A 12,463-nucleotide genomic window follows, 5' to 3' on the forward strand; every position below is an offset into this window, starting at 1 on the left:
GCTAGCCTCGAACTCAGAAATCCACCTGCCTCTGCCTCCCGAGTGCCGGGATTAAAGGCGTGTGCCACCACGCCCGGCCAGTTTCACTTTTTAATGAAAAAAAAAAAAAAAACCCTTTACAGATTTTATTTTCAGTTTGATTTGGTTTTTGAGGCAGGGCTTCACTATGTAGTCCCAGTTGGCCTGGAACTCACTGTGAAGACCAGGATGCACTCAAACACCTAGAGATCTTCTACCTCCTGAGGGCCAAGATGAAAGGCATGTCCTAGCACAGCTGGCACCTTTACAAAGTGTGGTCAAGGCTGAGAAACAATTATATAAAATATATGGGAATTACGAATATTCACTAAACAAAGGATGAAAAAAATCACATCAGCAATTTTAATATATTGCTAGCCTTATAAGGAGTTTGGCTATTTAGACTCAATGAACAGAATCCAAAATCTGGGTTGAGAGATGGCTCAGCGGTTAAGAGCACTGACTGTTCTTCCAGAGGCTGAGTTCAATTCCCAGCAACCACATGGTGTGTCTGAAGATAGCTACAGTGTACTCACATAAACAAAATAAATAATAAATAAATGAATTCAAAATCTTCAGTTCAGTAATTATTTTTCTGAATGTTTCTCCTGATGTTCATTTCTAGTACAAGAATCATTTGCAATCACTTTCTATGCCCTATATTGAAATAAAAAGAAAAAATTAAACTAAAAAATCTTGATTACCACTAGTAAGAGAGTAAGTTAAAGTATGTTCATTCAATGTCATATAATATAGAAACCACAAAAAAAAAGAATGAAAAAAATTTTTACGTAGTGATGTGAAAAAAATACCCAAGATATACTATGAAGTAAAACAAGGCAAGCTATATGGTGGCTATATAAATGATGGGGACACTATAAATATTCATACAGTAATGTCTATTGATACGTGAGGGAAAACCGACAGTTTCCCTGCTCCTGATGTGAGAAAGCACAATCTATACCCCGTCGAGAAACAAAAAACAATACTGTGGAATAAATCAAATAAATAGGAGTGGCTTCTTGATATGTTCTAACTCTGAAAATAATATGACTGAATACTTACCAAAAGTCTGGATTCCCTAAAGAAAAACCTTTTTTTTTTCTTTTTCTTTTTATTGGATATTTTCTTTATCCAATAAAGAAAAAAATTTTTTTTTCTTTTTTTAAAGATTTATTTAATTATTATATGTAAGAACACTGTAGCTGTCTTCAGACACTCCAGAAGAGGGCGTCAGATCTTGTTACGGATGGTTATGAGCCACCATGTGGTTGCTGGGATTTGAACGCCAGACCTTCGGAAGAGCAGTCGGGTGCTCTTACCCACTGAGCCATCTCTCCAGCCCAGATATTTTCTTTACTTACATTTCAAATGTTATCCCTTTCCCCGGACCCCCGTGCCAAGCCCCCTATCCCACCCCTTTCACCTGCTTCTATGAGGGTGTTCCCTCACCCACCCACACACTCCCAACAAATTTTTTTTATTAAATGTATGTGGGTGCTTTGTCGGCATGTATGGCTGTACACTGTGTGTGTGCCTGGTGGCCAGGGAAAGCAGAAGCGGGTGTCAGATCTACAGGAACTGGAGTTACAGGTGGCTGTGATCCCCCACGTGGGTGCTGAGAATTGAACCTGGGTCTTTAGGAAGAGCAGCCAGTGCTCTTAAACGCTGAGTCATCTCTCCAGCATCAAGAAAAAAATTAGCTGTAAATTTTGCTATGATGGTGTGTGAATATTATTTCACTGCCTTTGGAGTCATCATCAAAAGGAAAGGCATTTTCCCATCAAGTAGACTATATAAATGTAGTTACCTGGGAACTTTCTACGGCTTTCTTTTAAATACTTGTTTTAGTTTGGTAAGCCAGTCCTTCTGAAATCTAACTCCCTTCCCCTCTTTCCCAGGTTCTGAGGGACAGGTTCTGTCTCTTAGTCTTCATGTCACTGCACTTCTTCTGTATGTACAGGAGGCATCTTGGAGGAACCACAGCAGAATAAGTACTAAGGTACATGGAAGAAGATTCACACATGGGAGAGAGACTTTCACTGTACACTTCTTAACTTTAACTATGTAATCAATGTCTAATTATATTGTTCTTGCTATAGTTTAGAGGCTGACTGTCTCCCACAGACTCTGTGGTGAAGGCTCCATACTACCACTGGTAGGTATGGAGTCTTTAAGAATGAAGCCTAGTTGGGGACTGGTGAGATGGCTCAGCAGGTAAGAGCACAGACTGCTCTTCCAAAGGTCCTGAGTTCAAATCCCAGCAACCACATGGTGGCTTACAACCATCCATAACAAGATCTGGCGCCCTCTTCTGGAGTGTCTGAAGACAGCTACAGTGTACTTACTTACATATAAATAAATAAATAAATATTTAAAAAAAAAAAAAAAAAGAATGAAGCCTAAGTGACAGGCCGATCCATCCTGGAGGCAAATCTCCAAATGTGAACCAAAATAAACTTTTCTCTTTATAAGTTGATTATCTTGGGTATTTCATTATAGTAACAACGGAATAACATACTTACCAACTCAAAAAGAAACAAATGTATATAAAGAGAAAATTGAATACAAATTACTCTGTTTACAGAATTAGGTGATAATCGGTTTTGACATGCAACCAGTTTTGACAAATGACAGGTGTGTGTGTGTGTATCAATTTCAGATTCACAAAGGGTTTATAACTTGTTAACACACTGTATTTATCATGAAAACATGGTCTCTCTCACCTCAGGGTGGTTGAGTTCTCCTTCTTCTTCCTCATAGGGACCCCCCACAATGAATTCATCAGGAATGTTACTAGCTCCTGGAGCCAGAATGTTAGCAATGGGCCATTTTTTAGGCCGGGGAACAGGTTCTTTTTCGCCTCCAAGCTTCAGAGTTCCATTCTTGAATATCATAGTGTAGTCCTTCTAAAATAATAAATGCAGATGTAAGGACACTTGGAGAGGGCTTTGGAATGTATAAAAAGTCTGCTTAGAGCTTTTCCCAGTGGAATTCTGGGCATTATTTCATGATTATCTGGTTCTATATATAGGGGCCTGTGACCTCTATTCTATTTGTGCTAATGTATAACTCTGTGGGTGATAGAAAAGATGATAAAATGCAAATAACTCTTTTTAAAACTCTTTTAGACTTGTTTCCTTATGTGTGTGCACAGATGTGTGTGGAGGTTAGATGACCGTTTGAGAGCTGGTGTTCTCTCTCCCTATGTAGGTCCAAGAGATCAAACTCAGGGCATCCAGCTCAGCAGTAAATAGCTTTGCTCTTTAAGCCATCTCAACAGCTCATGGGGGGGGGGGGATAGTAGAAACTAGAAGTTGGGAGCAGAACAAGGCACGGATTGCCATGTGCAGTTACCGGGTTGTCCTGGAAAGGAAAGTGACCATCCAGACCCTTCTCAGGTTGTTCCAGTTTTAGAAATGAAAGTCAGGTATCTCTGGAACCCACCTAAGCCCCCGGCACAGGGACAGTGTTATGCACATTTACATTCAGGCTGTGGCAGTAGCACTAACTTATGGCACCTTGGGAATCTCCAGCAAGAACTGTAAGTGTCCCTGTAGCTAAAATTCTGATCTAAACAATACCTGAAAATAAGAGAAAGCATTGCACAATGAGACACTTATGAAAAACCCATAAAATACTCACAAATAATCCATGTATAAGCATACCAAAGCCTGGAAACTTTTAAATGTTGCACACATTTGGGTGATAACTATATGCTGATTAATAAACTGCAAGTAATATGTAGATTGTGAAATATGCATGTGAAATATGAAGGCATAAGTGTAAAACAAAACTAAATGTTAGTTTTTAAGCCTAAAATAAATCTCAGCCATTGGTAGAGTGAGTTTGAATGCAGTCTTGGCAGGGAGGGACACGGCCCTGAGTGCAGGCTTGCTTGAACCCTTGTAAACATCTGGAAGGAGGGCTTGAGCCCTTGTAAACATCTGGAAGGAGGGCTTGAGCCCTTGTAAAGATATGGAAGGAGGGCTTGAGCCCTTGTAAACATATGGAAGGAGGGCTTTACCTCTCCGACCGACGGGACCTGCAGACCGACCATGTAGTTCTGCTGAGGTCCTACTGGTATGAAGGACTCGGGCACAGAGTAGGCCGCCTCCAGTGTGACCTTCAGTAGATTGCTTGCTGAGACCTGGGCTGGGGACAATAAGGGCTCGGCCACAAATACCTTCACATCAAGACTGCATTGCTATAAGATAAAATAAAGCAACGTTTATGAAAATTGACATGGGTCTTCATTCTCTTTATTATCTTCTACCACTGCTCAAGATGACACAAGTTATTTCCAGAGAAGTTGAAGAAAGAGTCAAAAGGAGAACTGGAGAACCTTACACTGAACTAGAGTCATTTCACAGTGAGGTAAAGTACAAACACAAATACGTCTGGGGAAGGAACGGGATGGTTCCCTACTGGGTGTCCCTAGCACGTACATGAGAAATGGGATGGAGGGCTTTTATTTTGCTAGCCTATACTTTATGACTATGTGGGGTGTGTGCATATGTGTTCAGGCATGTATGTACCACTGTGAGGACGTGAAGATTAAAGGGCAACCTTGGCTATGTTTTCACTTTCCACTGGGACATGAAGGCTCATGTCTGGCTTTCCATGGATTCTGGGAATTTGCAGTTGGGTCCTCACACTTGTATGGCAAATGCCTTACACATAAGCCATCTACATCACCATCATCTCTATACCATCATCATCGTCGTCGTCGTCATCATTATCATTATCATCATCATCATCATCATTGCTCTCACTATACAGGGCCTCACTATGTAGCACTGGTGGGCTTGGAACTCACTATATATGCCAGCCCAGCCTCAGACTCATGGAGATCTATCTGCTTCTGCCTCCCAGGCGCTGGGATTGAACACGTGTATCACCATACTCACTCCTGTGTGATTATTTATTATCATTTAAATGTAGTGCTTTATAGTAAGATATTTTCAAGTATCTATATGTGTGTGTGTGCATGCACACCTAACATTGTCACACACAATACAATAAAAAGGTTTAAATATGCATTTACAATTGTAAAATTATATATCCAAAATTATTATTTATTTATATGAGTGGGTAGGTGGTCAGAGGGCAACTTATGAGAGTTGGTTTTCTCCCTCTACTACGTAGGTCCACTGGCACCCAAGTGTGCTTTCCACTGAGCCATCTCACTGGCCCCTTAAATGTGTATTGATTACTAATAATGTGCTGATGAAGAAGACACTTTCCCTTTCATTATGAAACTCATATTACAGTTTAATGAGTTATGACAAATCCCCCACAGAATACTCCTGTTGGGAAGCACCAGAGAGGGAGAGGATAAATAATTACTGGGTTGGACAAGACAAGGAAACAATGCTATCAGATCCTGCTTTCACAGGATATCAAGGAGTCTGTGGCTTGGATCAACAAGGGAAATAAAGAAAAAATAATTCTAGGTCCATCCCATGACTCCAGCCGCATATGTGGCAGAGGATGGCCTTGTCAGATGTCAGTGGGAGGAGCGACCCTGGGCCTGAGAGGGTTTGATGCCCCAATGAAGGGGAACGCCAGGGTGAGCAGACAGGAGTGGGTGGGTGGGNGGGGAAGCACCCTCATAAAGGCAGGGGGGAGGGGGGATGGAATAGGGGGTTTCCAAAAGGGAGACCTGGAAAGGGGAAAACATTTGAAATATAAATAAAGAAAATATCCAATTCAAAAAATAAAAAAATAATAATTCTAGGTCCAAAGAAAAGCTACAGTAAAGGGCTGAAACAGTGTGCTGCCTTCAGGCAGAGGTAAGGGCACAGTCTGGGACACTGGCACAGAATGCGTAAGGCACTTTGAGTCACGTCCATCAATCGGGAGGAGGGTCGCTTGCAAAGAGATCTGGACGGTGACCCACGCTGTGGATAAGTCCTGAGCCACACTAAGCAGTGAGAAGATGTAATCAGATTTGCTTTTAAGTTACAATGTAAGCAGCAGGAAAGCTGAAGTCAGGGAGGGGGGACGGTGAAGGGCCAAGATTATGCCCAGGACCCGATGAAAGCTTCGGTAAGGAACATCGAGTAGGAAAACAAAATAAAGGCTCTAACAAGGCTATATTTGGAGACTGGTCGTTAGAATCCGTGGCTGTCACTTAGATCCTGTCATGTAATTTCATGGATGGGCAAAGCCATGAGCCCGAGACACTAAGATGAAAGAGAGAGCAAGTTTAGGGGAAGACACTGAGTTCAGTTTTAGAATATTGTGTCTTAGATGTTTATAGGGTGTCACTGCAGAGATTCCAGTGCAGTGCAGTCTTACATTCTGAAATTCAGGGCGTGGTGTTGGCTGGTACTATTGAATTAGAAGTCTTCAACCAAGCTGGGCAGTGGTGGCGCATGCCTTTAACCCCAGCACTTGGGAGGCAGAGGCAGGCAGATTTCTGAGTTCAAGGCCAGCCTGGTCTACAGAGTGAGTTCCAGGACAGCCAGGGCTACACAGAGAAACCCTGTCTCGAAAAAAAACACAAAACAAAACAAAACAAAACAAAACAAAACACCAGAGGCAAGCTGTTTTGCCTACCCCAGGGGGCAGTATCCTGTCATATGTAATTTACCTCACAGGTACATAGCTCAAAAAGCATTTCCAGGGCTAGAGAGATGGCTCAGTGGTTAAGAGCACTGACTGCTCTTCCAGGGGTCCTGAGTTCAATTCCCAGCAACCACATGCTGGCTCACAACCATCTATAATGGGATTCGATGCTCTCTTCTGGTGTGTCTGAAGATAGCGACAGTGTGCTCACATACACTAAATAAATAAATCTTTAACAACAACAACAACAACAACAACAACAATAAGCATTTCTATAGTTAAGCCTTCCATAACATACTTCTGGATGAAGTAGCCGATACTTGCTCTTTGCCTTGTCAGTTTGTCACACTGGGTTATAAACCATAGGGTGGGACTTAGTTTATTCGTCCCTGCTTACCAGAAACCAGCATTGTTGGTGTCATGAAAGGAAGTGACCAGTGCATTGCACTCACCTGCCCTGGACCTTATGTCTGGATTATGGGACAGGCTGAAAACACTAAGACTTAAAACTCGGGTTACCTTAGAGCCTGGCAAAGGAGTTTCCAAGGGTGACCCAGGCACAGGGTGTAATGGGACTGTCGTTTCAAATGAGTCCTCTCCTGTAAGGTCAAGTTGAGCCAAAGAAAAAAGGGTGAAGGTCAGATCAAAGCCGTTATCGCCACAGTCATGTCTTCATCTTCCACTAAAATCCTTCAAAGTTAAGGAGGCTGGGTTTCACACATTACAGGGTATAGGTTTTATGAGTTTTGCTATTTTTTTGCTTTTGGCTAGAGTATACCTCTGACCTTGTAGTAAAGGAAGAAGATCCACCACAGCTTGGCCAAGAATTAAGGTCTTTTCATCTTTCTGTTTCTTTTCCTTTGGTAAAACTTCAGTCACCGTTACTAGAAAAGTCGAAGCAAAGGAAATGAGAGCATTTCTAACCACTCCACCAGACGACAAAGCCTTGGCAAGCAAAGTCTAAGTTAAAGAAGTGAATTCTGTCTTGAGATGTATAGGGAAATGGAAAGAACACTTGCTTGGGGCTTCAGATTCCAGGACAGACATCAATAACAGCAGCAGTGATAATTATCCCGAAATCCAGGAAGGTACAGGGGGGACTAGTGGGAGACAGTGGGAAGTCACTTGCTCCGTGACTTCTGAACTTTCTGCCATGAATTACCTCAGAGTCATGCAGAACATACATGTAAAGGCAACTGATGCACATAGCTGCTGGCAACAAAGCTACTACTCCTTAGCATCAGAAAGAACCACTGCTTCTTATCATATTTATCATTAAAGATTACCGACAGAAGTGGTGGAAGAAAGACTTGCAAGTTCAAGGTCAGCTTGGACTAATGGTGAAACTGTGTTTCTTGGACATTCTTTATAAATTAACATTTTTAGCTAGGACCTCACGGATCTCAGACTTTCCTCAAACTCACCATGTAGCCAAGGATGACCGTGAACTTCTGATCCTTCTTCCTCTACTTCCTGAGTACTGGGATTACAGGTGTGCCAACTGTCTTAGTTAGGGTTATCATGGCTGTGGTAAAACACCATTACCAAAGCAACTTGGGGAGAAAAGTATTTATTTGGCTTACATTCTATATCACTGTTTATCATCAAAGGAAGTCAGGACAGGAACTTAAGCAGGGCAGGAACCTGGTGGCAGGAGCTGATGCAGAGGCCACGGAGGGATGCTGCTCACTGGCTTGCTCCTCGTGGCTTGCTTAGCCTGCTTTCTTCTGGTATCCAGGACCATCACCCCAGGGATGGCACCACCCACAATGGGATGGGCTCTCCAGTATCAACCACTGATTTAAAAAATACCCCACGAGACCAGCAGTGGTGGTGTGTACTCGGGAGGCAGAGGCAGGAGGATCTATGTGAGTTTGAGGCCAGCTTGGTCTACAGAGTAAGTTCCAGGATAGCCAGGGCTACACAGACAAGCCCTGTCTCAAAAACCAAAAAATGTTCCATAGGCTTTGCTTACAGCTTACAACCTCATCTTATAAAGCCATTTTTCTTTTTCTTTCTTTCTTTCTTTCTTTCTTTTTCCCCTTCCTTTCTATTTTTTTTTTTAAATCTTTTTAGACAGGGTATCACTCTGATGTTCTTCTGGCTGTTCTGGAACTCAGTATACACACCAGACTGACCTCAGATTCACAGAGATCCACCTGCCTCTGCCTTCCAAGTAGAAGCATTTTCATTTTGGTTTTCCAGATATCTGAATACTATATTTTAGGTATTTGAACATTACTTCTTTTCAGTCCAACATTTAATATTGAGAGTCAATTAGATGAGAGTTTCCTCTTAGTTATCAGTTTCCATTGTCTAACTATAGTTATTTCCCTTTATTGAGGAACCCCCTCCCCCCAATACAATGTATCCCAATTACAGTTTCCTTTCCTTACTGTGAAGAGCACAGCAATTCTTATAAAGGCATACAGTTTCAGAGGTTTAGTCCTTTATTGTCATGGCGGGGAACATGGCAGGATTACAGGCAGACATGGTGCTGAAGAAAGAGCTGAGAGTCCTACACCTGAATCAGCAGGCAGCAGGAAGAGACACTGGGCTTGGCTTGAGCTTCTGAAACCTCAAAGCCCACCCCAGTGACATACATCCTCTAACAAGATCACACCTACCAAGAAAGCTGCACATCCTAATTCTTTCAAATAATGCCACTTCCTTTGATCTTTTGGAGGCCATTTTCATTAAAACCACCACGCCCTCCCATATTTATCCAGGCTTCTTCCCACTTCTGTATCTACCCTGTTTCTGTCTCTCATTAGAAAACAGACTTCCAAGGGTATATAATATAATATAATGTACTTAATATAATATGATGAAATAAAAACTAACATGTTGGAATAGAACAAAACAAACAAGCAAATGGAAAAGAAACCAAGGAAAGGCAAAAGAACCCGATGTAGATAGAAAAACCCACTTGTTTGCACACCCAACAATCTCATAAAAAAAAACCCTGCTAAACTGGAAGGCATAATGTCTGTGCAAAGGACCTGTAGGGTTAAAAAAATTTAACATAAAAATTAAAATGTTAGAATAAAAAAAAAAGCCCTCATATGATATTATGAGACAACGAATCTCCAAAGATGCCATTGAATACACTTTCTATTGGCCAGCTGCCCTGGGCATGCAGCCTACCCTTCAGAGTAGTTAGTGTCCTTAGTTAGTGCACACTAGGCAAGCATTTCACCAACCAGTCCTCATCCCCAGCATAGTTTGTGACATTTTCTTAGCATGGATTTCATTCCTGTTCAGCTCACTCAGCTTCCTGAAATTTTAGGCTTATAAGTGGAGCATGGTAGCATATGCTTTTAGGCCCAGCACTCTGGAGGCAGAGGCACATGGATCTCTGTGAGTTTAAGTGGGCCACCCTGGGTCTACGGAGCTAGTACTAGACGCATAGTAAGACCCTGTCTCAAGGGGGAGTCGGCAGGAGAGATGGCTCAGTGGTTAAGAGACTGGTTGCTCTTCAATTCACAGCACTAATATGGTGACTTAGAACTGTCCCCAATTCCAGTTCAAAGGGATCCAAGGGCAGTGGGCATTCACATGGTACACGTATGTGTAGGTAAAGCACCCATACACATAAAATTCAGTAAAAGCAGAGTTTAAAAAAACTTGACAATCTTCGAGTTATTGTTTTGTTTGAATTACTTTTCAGTTCTATCCTCTTCTTCCTGTCCTGAGACACCAATGGCATTAATATTATGCACACTTTCATAGTTCCACATGAACACTGTGCACACAATTGTAGTTCCAAAGGACACTAACACTATGCATGCTGTCATAGTTACAAAGGACAGGAACATTATGTGTGTTGTCATAGTTACAAAGGACACTAACACTATGTGTCTTGTCACAGTTACAAAGGACACTATGTGTGTTGTCATAGTTAAAGCAGCCCTACCATTCCTCACCATTTCTGTCCTCTGCCCTCTGTGTGGTTTAGATCAGGTAACCTCCATTGCTCTGCCCTCCCGCTTGCTGCTTCTTTCCTGTTCTCTTAATTCTATTGTTGAGCCTATTTATTCATCAAGATTTTCACATATTATATTTTTCAATTCTAGTAATTTAAAAATATCTTTGAGTTATTTTATGTGCTTGAGTGTTTGTCTGAGTTTATGTGTGCCACATGTGTGTCCAGTGTCTGTGGAGGCCAGAAGATGTGTTGGGTCCCCTGGTAATGGATTACACGCTAGCCTCAGCATGAAAATGGAACCCAGGCCTCTGCAAGAGCTTCCTCTGTTGAGGATGAGCTCCATCCCTCTAGCCCCAATTCCCAATTCTCTGCTTAGTTTTTCTTTATGTCTTCTGTATCTTTCCTAACTCTTTCTTCTATTTTTCCCCATTTGATCTCAGGGTATTTGCAATTGTTCAGTGAAGACTCATCCCTCAGTTTTTAACAAAATCCTTGCTTTGGAGGTGTTTCTCAGCTCTGAGCTTCATCCCACCTCAGAACCATAAAATGTACTGTAACAAATATTCTAGGAAGATTTCCTTAACTGATTTGTAAAATCCTAACTGCCTGGACTCACTTCTGTAACCACACTTGCTGGTAAAATCCCCCTCCATAGTTTTGCCCTTTAAAAGGAGTCTGTGAGACTAGCTTAGAGCTGGTCTCCAGAACTCTGTCTTAGGGGGAGACAGCCGCTGGCCAGCTCTTTGGTAAGTGCACAATAAAGCTTGCTTTAATTTGGCCATAATTGGGTCAGTGGTCTTTTTCCTCAGGTTAACACAGGCTATTTGGGAACACCATTAGCACTTTCTGAGGATGAATGTTTAGGCTCTGTGTGGGTAAATGGAGAGCCAGTTTTTATTTCCTCTGGTGTTTGGTAGGAATACAGCAGTTACTGACAGACAGACAGTTGACTGGTACTGTTTGAGCCAGAGGGAAGGAACTTTTACTGGGTTAAACCAAGCCAAAACAAACCATCTCACGACTAGAGAGAGGACTCAATGGTTAAGGGTGCTTGCTGCTCTTCCAGAGGAAATCATTGGCCAGCTTATGACCATCAGTGTCCAGGGAACTCAATGCTCTCTTCTGGCCTCAACAGGTACTCCACACACAAACAGCATACACGCACATACAAATGAAAATGTAATTAATTGATGGCTTTATGGTACTAACATCTTAAGTAGAAAGTATGGCATTTAGAAGCTAGAAAGGAAACCTGTGGATTTTACCCTGAGCTATAGCAGGTACATATGTCCCTTCTCACCACCCTTCTGGCTCCTAATGCTTTTATACAATGCCCCCCCGTGCTTCTGAGAAATAGAGAAAAGTGTGTCTACTCCATCATCTCAAAAGTCTTGGTCCTTTTTGGTTCCTAGTGAATACACTTAAGATCACAACTGTTCCTCTACTGTGACTGCATCTTATATGTCTTGATGTGGTTTTGTAGTGCTGGGGAGTATATTGCTTTACTACTGAATTGTATGCTCCCTGCCCTCCCCCTCCCTCCCACCCCTGTGCTGGGCATCTGATGTCCTACTGTTTGATAATGCCAAATAAATTCCAATTTTTACTGACTTTTTTGTCCCATGAGTTTTTGGTTTGCTTTAAATTTCCAAACGAAGTTTCTGTCTTTTGGGTATCGAGGCCTAATTCTGTCACACGTTACATTTTGTTCAGGAAACTATCTGAGCTACGGATGGTGGTATATACCTGGAATCCTTTCAGGCTTCAGATGGAAGGTTGAGCGTTTAAGGTTAGTCTACAGAGAGCTATGACCTAGAATATGGACAATTTTTGTTACATAAAAGCTCCTTGTGAGTGGTGAGCACATGCTATGTCTACCAATTAGCAACAAACACTTTTTGTCTTTCTTTCTTTTTTTTTTTTTTTTTTTGGTTTTTCGCAAAT

The 12,463-nt window shown here is 41.9% G+C and overlaps 1 protein-coding gene across 5 annotated transcripts in view; it reads right to left on the reverse strand.

The window, feature by feature from the left end:
• The window catches only part of Cfap70 (cilia and flagella associated protein 70), a 57,918-nt gene that overhangs the window by 41,326 nt on the left and 4,129 nt on the right, over positions 1–12,463 (reverse strand). For 4 of the 5 annotated variants that reach the window (XM_021203845.1, XM_021203847.1, XM_021203846.1 and 1 more), the window contains exons 3-6: positions 7,377–7,475; positions 7,111–7,190; positions 4,046–4,225; positions 2,745–2,927 (exon numbers count right to left, since the gene is read on the reverse strand). In XM_021203845.1, the coding sequence (XP_021059504.1) occupies positions 2,745–2,927; positions 4,046–4,225; positions 7,111–7,190; positions 7,377–7,475 (542 nt within the window). The remainder of the gene's footprint in view (positions 1–2,744; positions 2,928–4,045; positions 4,226–7,110; positions 7,191–7,376; positions 7,476–12,463) is intronic. The other variant, XM_021203848.1, reaches the window with a different exon arrangement.

Source organism: Mus pahari, chromosome 8, assembly GCF_900095145.1.
Source record: "Mus pahari chromosome 8, PAHARI_EIJ_v1.1, whole genome shotgun sequence".
NCBI lineage: Eukaryota > Metazoa > Chordata > Mammalia > Rodentia > Muridae > Mus > Mus pahari.